Source organism: Cryptomeria japonica, unplaced genomic scaffold, assembly GCF_030272615.1.
Source record: "Cryptomeria japonica unplaced genomic scaffold, Sugi_1.0 HiC_scaffold_1590, whole genome shotgun sequence".
NCBI lineage: Eukaryota > Viridiplantae > Streptophyta > Pinopsida > Cupressales > Cupressaceae > Cryptomeria > Cryptomeria japonica.
In genome coordinates, this window is record NW_026729947.1 from 6,196 (window position 1) to 16,461 (window position 10,266).

A 10,266-nucleotide genomic window follows, 5' to 3' on the forward strand; every position below is an offset into this window, starting at 1 on the left:
CTAGAACCCTCTTTATTATTAAGGATATTTTCAAAATACCCTACTGCTTCCCTTGCTATACTATCAAGGTCCTCACTAAAGTCTCTTGAATTTAATTTTATTCTATTGATTTTATTTATAGCTCTCTGTTGTTTTGTGTTGTTGTGGAAGAAGCTTGTATTTCTATCCCCAACTTCCAACCAATGTTCCCTGGATTTTTGTTTCCAATATATTTCTTCTCTTGCAAGGATTTCTTCATATTGGGCCAAATTGGTTTTTTCCTTTTGATAAAGCATGTTATCCATCCCATGCTTAATTACCTCTTTATTAGTTCTTTCCATTTCTATCTCAATTTCCTTTTTTGTGTGAAGATGTTTCCAAAGTGCATTTTGTTCCATATTGTTAATTGCTGCTTTATTTTTTTTAATTTGGTAACTACTTTGAAAGTTTTGGAGCCTATAACTTTTGTTTCATTCCACCATTTTTCTATTAGTTGTATTAGATTTTCATCCCTTAGCCATATTATTTCAAAGTGAAAGGGGGTTTTGGTTGGCTTTAGTTCCTCTCATATGGTCAATTGGACCGGGAAATGGTCTGATCTTGAGAACGGGAGAACTGAGGACTCATAAGACTGTGTGAGATTCCCACATAGGAAGAATCTATCCAGTTTTTCTGGAATGTTGCAGAAACCTTGTCTTCTATTATTCCAAGTAAAGGCTTCATTTTTTGTCTTGAATTCCATCAAGTTACACTTATGTGTCCATTCTTTGAAGTCTTGACTTGTTTGGGAAATTTTTTTATTACCCCCCCCCCCCATTTTTCCTTGGGATCTAAGATGGGATTGAAATCCACACCTATTATGTATGTTTGATCGATGTCACTTGAAAGGAATTCCTCAATTTCATTCCGCACTTGTCTTTTTGCTTGTGTTTGGATAGGTCCATAGACATTAATTATAATAAATTTTAAGTTGCTTTTAATGCTTATAGCCTAGCCGCACATCCAGTTTGGGCTTTTGCTAATTAGTTTAAAGGATATTAGCCTAGGATCTCATATGATGGCCAATCCTCCCGAGGCTCCACAAGCAGTTTGTCCTTCTATTTCTCTGATACCTAATTTTTTGTTGAAGTTTGTCATCTCATTGTTATTTAATTTAGTTTCATGTATAAAGAATATTTCTGGATTGAATTTAGCTATGCAACGTTTAAAGATATGTTGCTTGTTAGGGGCATTCAGGCCCCTAACATTCCAAGTAAGGAGTTTCATAACTCCATGGGAAGTTCCTTCCCCTTCCCTGTCTCAAAAAGGTTTGTGATTTTAATCTGGCCAGCAACGCATCCTGCTTTGATTAATAATTCCACAATTGATTTTCTCCCTCTCTATTTTAGTTCAGTAGCATAATCCGAGGGTGAGCGGGTTTCTATGGTTTTAGCTATCCCTAGGTTGTCCATCTTATCCATTACTAAATCATATTTATGGTCCTGTAATTCTTCCTTGGTTACATTAAGTTTGAATAATTTTCTTGCTAACAATACTTTTTGTGATGCCAATTCTTCCTCATCTGCTATTTCATTTATGAATAGCTCAATGAGGTCATTTGTAACTTCATTGCCAACATACTCAAGGATACATTTGTTTTCTCTTTCCATCCTTCTTCCCTTTCTATATCCTTTTCGTTGTTGTTATTATTGGAGTTCTTTTTCTTTTTACTTTTTCCTTTTTTATTTTTTTTCCCTTTTTTGTTCTTGTTCTTTTTCTTTTTTTTTTAGAGCATCTTGCCTTCTCTATTGTGTGTGGTGTGGGATGGTTTTCTGATTCCACATTGTTATCCTCCTTATTCTCGATATCTCCTATTGTTTCCTCCTGGTTATCAACATTTACTCCATTCATCAGGGAGTTGTATTCTTTTCCGATATCTTCGCTCTGTTCCTTTGAATCATTGTTTACTAATGGAATTGCTTCATGCTTAGATCTTTCTTTGTTCTCTATATCTTTCCCTCTTTGTTCAATCACTAGTTCTTTAGGGATGTTATCGTTGTTTTCTATCTTTGTTTTATCTCTTTCATATTCTACCATTTTTTGATTGTCTACTAGTTCCTTAGCCCTAGGGTTTTGTTTATGGAACACAAATCCTCCTTTTGGGTTGAATTTTATGTTTATACCCTTATCAGCTCCAAGATCTTTTTTTGTCTTAATACTTTTTCTCTCAATATTCTGAACAGGGAAGATAACTTCCTTGGCTGTGATATCGCCCATAAAGATCTCTGGATGAATCTGGTATATCGAATGGTTTGTAATGATTTTGATGGGTTCTAATTTCTGTTTGTCTATCTCAATGCTAGCTAATATTTTTATGTCAGAGGAAACCATGTAATTTTCCTCCATACCCTCAAATCCTCCTAAAAAATCCCCTAATTTTTTTAGGGTATGATTGTGGATCAATTCTACTAGCATTTTAGGGAGCTGAATCCATTAGGCACCCTAAGCTTTTCAAAATCTTTAGGCGAGAAATTAGGTTTCCAATTAAAAAATTTGAAACAATAACCTTTAAAGAATCTGTGATTATTCCTAAGTAAATGATTTTTAAGTTCACATGAATTGCATTTAATAAACAGAAAATCATCTTCCAAACAAGTAATACTTATCTGGTTTTTTGTGGTGGACTTCAACCAATGGAGGACATTAGAGGTCGACGCTCCAAATCCAAACCATTTGCCAAAGAGCCCAAGTTCATTGTAATGGTCCCACAATACATCTATGTGTTCGTTGCTTATTATCACTATGTTATCCACCCTATTGCACAGTGGCTTCTGAGTGGTGTTTGAGCTTTATTTAGGGTTATATCCTTCCTTGCACCGGGTCTGGACTATTGACTTTGAGCTTGTCGTGGTGGGTATTCTTAACCCTAATTTTATTCTGTTAGCCCCTGAAGCAACATCGTTTTGGGCTCGAGAGATTCTCTTCGAATGGATGTGTGGTAAATATGAAACATTGCCATTGTTAGGGTAACATTTATCCCGAGAAGCCTTCGAGATGGTAAGAAATTCCCCTCTCTTCTATGTTAAAGGATTTTCCTATTTTTTTAATGGTGCCCTAGGGTTCTGTTGTGTCCTACTCCAAACCGGCTACGCTATAATTGAGGGAGAATCACCAGTGTTTCTCTGGCCGAATGGGGGACCCCTTGGAACCCCGACAACCCTTTTGCATATATCATTAAGTTGTAAATTAATCAAATTTGCTCATGTGGCGCATGATTTAGAGGCATTCAAAGCTACAAATCTGTTTGAGGTGCCCACAACATTTTTATGGACCCTCTGTAAATTAATTCCGCTCTGCCATTTTCGATTATTCCTCCCCTTCTTTCGAGGATGTTTCGAGGGTTTTGCAGAAATGAATCTGCTTATCGCATATACATCTGCTATTCACATATTCGCTTAGTCATTTAAGTATGAGAATTATAAATAAAAATATATTAATATCATATTAATAATAAAATATAAATAATAATACAATTTTAATTTTAGTATATTATATTATTATTAGTAAACAATTATATTTTTACTAATAAAATTTCATTATTATATTATTATTATTTTCTCATTAATATTTCAATTTTTTCTTTAATTATTTTTTTTTTTTTTGAAAGTTTTCTATTTTAAAAATTATATTAAAATGAAATATATATTATATACTTTTTTGTCATATATATATATATATATATATATATATATATATATATATATATATATATATATATATAAAATCAAATTATCAAAATTTTATTAAAATTAATCTTATATATAATTATTTTCTATATATATAAATTTAAATATAATATATCTTAAACCCCAATGTAGTTAGATTAAGAAAGACTAAAATTAGTCTAATAATGGAAACAATTAAAAGATGTCCTTGATTACATCTTGATTACATATTCATCTTTGCTATTGTTAAATTTATTCATCTTTTAAAGATACAAATAGGTTTCATAACTATAAAACAAATTATTTGTGTAAATGTCAATCAACCTTTTACAAAATACATATAATTAACTTCTATGTACATATAATTTTAAAATAAAATATACTATAAAGCCTAATGTAGCTAGATTAAAAAAAAATTGGTTAAAAGACCTCATTATTAAATATTCTTCTTTATTATTATTAAACTTATTTGTATTTTAAAGATACATATAAGTTTCATAGCTATAAAACCAATAATTTGTATAAAAGTCAATTAACTTTTTACTTAATTCAACAACTATTTATTAATCTTTCAAATTTATTGTAACGTCAAAAAAATTTCAAAGAGATCCATTCAATTGAAATTGTGAGACATGGAATCTTCCACAAAGTACAAAATACTAAATTAAATTTTATTTTTATTTTTTATTTTATTAAAATAAAAAATATTTTTACTTTATTAAAATAAAAGATATTTTTATTTTAATTCTTTAAATAAAAGCCTTCCACAAAGTACAAAATACTAAATTATTTTTTAATTTTTATTTTATTAAAATAAAATATTTTTTTACTTTATTAAAATAAAAGATATTTTAATTTTAATTTTTAAATAAAAAACTTCAAAAATAATTGCCAAAATTATAATACAAACGGAAATATCCCAACTTTACAATCAGCACCGACAGTAGTTGCTCACGAAGGATCGTGCACAAAAAACACGTGAAAGAAAACTTTGTTAACCATTTTCAATTCAAATGTAAATATTAAATATTTTTTGTTTACCATTTTAACATTTTCGGTATAAACTATCTAAACTGATCCGGAAAAGTGAACAGGAAATTTTGACCGGCAATTCTATTTCTGGAGGCCGACACTTTTTTGAACTAAAATGTCCACAATTATCATATGTTTCTAGAAGGCTGTTTATGGATGCTTAATTTTATACAGCTTCATGTAAATTTTAAATTTTAAGGGAAAAATTAAAATTAAAATCTCTCTTTAATTTAATGGAGCGGCAGTTTTATAAATACTAAAAATAAGTTTCAATTAAAAAGAGGGTTAGAAATAAGCAGTCACTTGCTTATTAAGAAAAAAAACATATGATTTCATCATATTTTTCTCTCTTTCTTATTTGTCTAGAATTTTTTTTATAAAAAAATATTATTAATAATTTCATTTAAAAATATTGTTTAAAAAGATTATTTAGAAATAAGTAACAATTTTATTATCTATAGACGAGCTATCAATTTTTCACAATTCATAATGTTGATAGCTGTTCTTTTGAGTATGATTGTGTTTGTTTTTTTGCATCAGCATTTTGGACCATACTATGTGATCCATTCCATGCAAACAACATACACAATCATACCCACAAAAAACAGCTATCTATCTATAAACCACTAACTTAACAAATTACTACTTAAAAATTGAATAAACAGCCACATGAACACATACCTAATTAGCTATAATTAATGCGATGAGGCATCTTTTCACCACAGTAATGTACTTGACTGGATACTGATTATGGTGTAATTACAACACCCACTATGCAGATTGGAACAAGTGAAAGACAAGACCGTAGCTTTTGGCAGAAAAATGTCTTTTGATGGAGTTTATGTCTTCAGCAAAATAGAACAGAAAGAAGAGAGGCCGCGGCTATTCTGGTTTCAAAACGGATCTTTGTACAATGTGATAGTGATGTGTTAGTCAATCGCAATCATTTATTGCAAAATCGACAGCGTGAAATCAATTCGTACTACCATTTTGAAACCAGAATAGACATATCCAGCAAGAAGAGAAAACTGCACAGTAATAAGGCAGGAGCAAATAAAAAAAGAGATTGCTTGTAGATTCCAAGAAGGATATTAAACGTTTCAGGTGGATGCCACGAGCTGCGCACCAAGGAAATGTACTCCTGTGACAGGGGAACTTTATCCCCTATCTCCATGATGTTGAATAAGGCTTAAAGTGTTTCATCTCCTTGTTGTAATGAGGTTAAAAACATTCTGTAATTGTTTCTCCATCTGTCATGTTCTGTTATCTCTCTCTCTGTGAGAACAATTGTTATGAGAGGAAAAGACTCTCTGATGAGAGCCCCTAAGTTTTAATTGAAATGCTCTGGAGTTAAATATGTCTATTCTTGGAACGAAAATATGGAAGAGTGTGGGTTGTTTGCTGCCTAGATTGGATACCGGTTCTTTTGAACACCTATCCAGGACTGCGTTAACTTGTACAGATTAACCAAACCAAACACGCAAATCATCAATTATGATATTCTCTCAGCTTATCAAAAACTTTGGAAGAAAGATTTATTATCAGACGGGAACTGTATGGACTAGTTTATTCTACACTGTTTGAAACAAATCTGCACTATTCTATAATTTAACAGTTTATAGAACACTTGTGCAGTTATGAGAAAGCAGCATACTCACATAGTTCGAATCCAATTTTAAAAGAAAAATATGCACTAACAAAGAGCCACTACAAAGAGAACATATAGGTAACAGATATCAAGTTTTCACAATCTATAGAATAAGAATCAATTGTTTCTGCTTGCTTTTTATCTATGATAGATCACGAACCGAAACATTAATATCAGAATATTTCACACAATCTAATCTGGAAACAGCTAAATATAAGTAACAGATATTAAGCTTCTACAATCTATATAATAAGAATTAACTGTTTATGCTTGTTCTTTATCATTCTGACAAAACAGCTGATCCTTCCCTCTAAAAGCTGAACAAAAGCAGAGAACACAACCAGAAGTATAACCTGTGACAAAGCAACAGATTTCTGCTACCAAGAGGAAAAGGAAGGCGGCATAGCAGCTAGTTCGAAGCAACAAATTTGACCTACATCACACCACTAACTTAGGTATTCAAGCTTGGTCTATGTCCTAAACCTGCGGCTGCACTGGCAGTGGCCTTCATTGTGCTCCCTCCTACCATCATAGCAATCTTGGCCTTGTCCTTCAACTCTATCATTTTCTCCCTCGCCTTTCTTCCCTCCTCTCCTTCCATCAATTCCCTCACTGCTCTTTCCACTTCTTCTCTCCTCACAAAACCGGTGCTTTCCATCTTCAAATCTATTGCTACTTGGATCTGCTTCACCAGTATGACCTTGTTCATCCTCTGTTCGGCAAACAGGGGCCAACCGATCATTGGAACTCCATGCGACACGCTCTCCAGCGTAGAATTCCACCCGCAATGAGAAAGGAACCCTCCCGTAGATGGGTGAGAAAGGATCCGTACTTGAGGGGCCCAATTTAGAAGCACAAACCCACGGTCCCAGGTTCGACTCTGAAAACCCTCCGGTAAAAGCTGAGAAATGTCAGTTTCCAGAGAAGAGGAGTCCCCAGATTTGTACCCGCGTATCACCCACAGGAACCGGTGGCCGCTGGCTTCGAGTCCAATCGCCAGATCTATGATTTGCTGCCTCGAAAAAATGGCGCCGCTTCCAAATGCCACAAACAGAACGGACGATGGAGGCTGCTCATCTAACCATTTGAGGCACCTAGACTCGTCGTGAGCATCAGACTCTGTGACCATCAACGGGCCTATTGGATAGATGGTGGGTGTTGCAGGTGTGCCTAGGATTTTCATGGCTTCCTCCTCTAGTTCAGCAAAGGTGTTAATGAGAATTCCTGATGCTTCCTTGAAGCGGGAGGCATGGTGGACCACCCATTTAAATGCAGAATTCGATCTGTCCTGAAGAGGAGTGAGCAGATCTCTGGCTGGAATCAGCGGTAGCCCTGGTATCTCCACATCAAAATCGGCGTCTTTAAATGAAACTTTTATCTCCGAAACGAGCTTGGGAAGATGTAACATTAAGCAGACAAGAGAAGCAGAGGCCGGAACGAATAGATAAGATGGCACCTTCAGCTTGGCGGTAACGTCGAGCAGGTCCGTACAGAAGAAGTCTGTAATAAAAGCAGAGATGGGCGAAGATGAACGCGACGATTGAAGAAGAACTTCTTCAATGTGTGGCTCTGCTTTCAGCACGAACTTCGAAACACTGGTTTCTATTTTCATGTCTGGCTCATCTTCATCCACAGTGATGTGAGGAATCTCTGTAATACGTATGTCGAGAGCAGAGGAGGCCAATCGTTCAAGAAGTGCAGGTGGCCGAGATGTCCACAACCACCTGCTGATGATGAGGGTGATGGAGAAGCCATGAAACTCACAGAGACGCTTTGCAAACTCAGCTAACGGAAGGAAATGCCCCATCCCAGCGCTGAGGGGAAAAATGGCGAGATGTGGCTTCTCCATCGAAGGCAGAGAGAGCTACTGGAACTGTAAATTGTAAGCAAAAGAATAGCCACAAGGTACTAATTAGCAGATTCATTCATACGGATGTCCTTAAACAAAAAAATTAACACTACCGTAGACTGAACATTCTAGAGTAATGGAGAGGTCCCACAGTGCTGTCGGTTCCTATGAATATAAATAAAATGTTTTTAATAATAAGGTTTTCATTAAAAAGAGTATACATGTTTGAAGTTAAAAGAAATTAATTTAAATACATAATATATATATTGTATTGTCTTTTTCTTATAGGTATGAAATGACATATACCTATTTTATATTTAGATAACGACTCTATTATATGATCTCTTTTTATTAATGGTTAAACATATTTTATATTATAATATATAATTTTTATATTTTAATTTCAGTATATTACAAAAAAAGATTTAGTTCAAGATATGAGCATTATTATAATAATTTATAATACTAATATTTCCTTTCAAAAAAGAAAAAGTCCAAATCTTATTCTATTATTTATTTATTATGTTGAATACTTACAAGAATAATAAAGGAAAATAGAAAGATCACTAAAACATCAAATAATAAAACAATATATTAATAATAGATTCCAACTTCAATCCATCTACTAATTCTAATCTTAAAGCATTCATCCTAACTACTTCATATTATTTAATCATATGCAACATCATTCAATACCATCTAATCAAATGCAATCACATAGATAAAACAATTGCATCTTATGAGTAATATGGTTATAATAATAGAATGCTTTCAATTAATTTGTTTGTACATTTACAGACTGTGTGCAAATTTCATTTCTCATTTACTCATTTTCAACTTTAAATTAAAATAATCTATTTTTTTAATTGTTAATAGAATGTCATTTAAAAAAAAAAATTGATTATAAATCTTAAGTAATTTTTTTCTCTCATTTTTCAATTATAAATTCACATTACTTTTTGTTGTAATAATTCTTATTTTATAAGATTTGTTATAATTCAAATTCACAGCTTAAATCATTATGAAATGTCTCAAAATTAATTTATATCTGAATTTGTATTCTATATGCATTGTAGACTTATTTAATTCATAGCTTAGATTAGATATTTCTTGAAAACCTATTTATTTCATTCTACATTTAAATCTTATTCTTGAACATCCTTTCATTTATATACTTAATTAAATATTATATATTGATTATATGTATCTTAATATTTATATTAAAAAAATTATAAGATTGATTACACGTATCTTAATATTTATATTAAAAAAATTATAAGATTATAAATTTTTGAAACCACGATCATATGTGTTGCTCATTCATGAGAGCCTGCAAATCAAATGAAACTATTTGATCATTTGTATGATGATAAATACTAGCGCTTGCACCAAATGGACGTGCAATGGTTAGCCGATAGTAATATATGATTAAATGTTTTTGAGTTATAAATATGGTTGATTATAAATTTCTGTAGAACTATTGAATAATGCAAAAAAATTGTACATATGAATCTTTATATTAAGATAGAATGGGGACTAAAGAATACTAAGTTGTGTTTATGAATTATGGAAGAATTTAGGGGTCGTTGTAAAAGTGGAGAAAATAACTAAAAGCCAACAAGTTTTATATAATGTGATTCATATTTGATAGAATACTAAGTTGTGTATATGAATCATGGAAGAATTTAGGATTCCTTGTAAAAGTGGAGAAAACAAGTAAAAACTAACAAGATTTTTATTATTTTATTTATATTTAATACTAACAAGATTTTTTGGTAACGATAAAAGCATTCAAGAATTTTTAATTTAATTTGAGTTTCAAATATTAGTATATAGATAATAACTTAATTTTGTTTAAAATTTATTTTATTTCATTTTTTTAAATTTTTGATGGATTGTTGTAAGATATTAATATTGTATTATATCTTAATTATATTGAAGGAAGTTCTTACATTTAGTGACATTTTACAAATATATTTCTATATAATCTATTATAAGTTACCATCTTCAATGTTTATATGCTTACTAGTTCTTTAAATGATGTACCCATTTGA

At 31.8% G+C, this 10,266-nt stretch overlaps 1 protein-coding gene across 1 annotated transcript; it reads right to left on the minus strand.

The window, feature by feature from the left end:
• Positions 1-6,493: 6,493 nt before the first annotated feature.
• Positions 6,494-8,278, minus strand: LOC131873360 (UDP-glycosyltransferase 72B1-like). The gene has a single exon (XM_059216316.1). The coding sequence runs from the start codon at positions 8,210-8,212 to the stop codon at positions 6,815-6,817; it is 1,398 nt and encodes a 465-aa protein (XP_059072299.1). The 5' UTR covers positions 8,213-8,278; the 3' UTR covers positions 6,494-6,814.
• Positions 8,279-10,266: the final 1,988 nt, after the last annotated feature.

Excerpts from the sequence above, each read along its gene's own strand:
- LOC131873360 (XM_059216316.1), bottom strand. The coding sequence starts at position 8,212 with ATGGAGAAGCCACATCTCGCCATTTTTCCCCTCAGCGCTGGGATGGGG.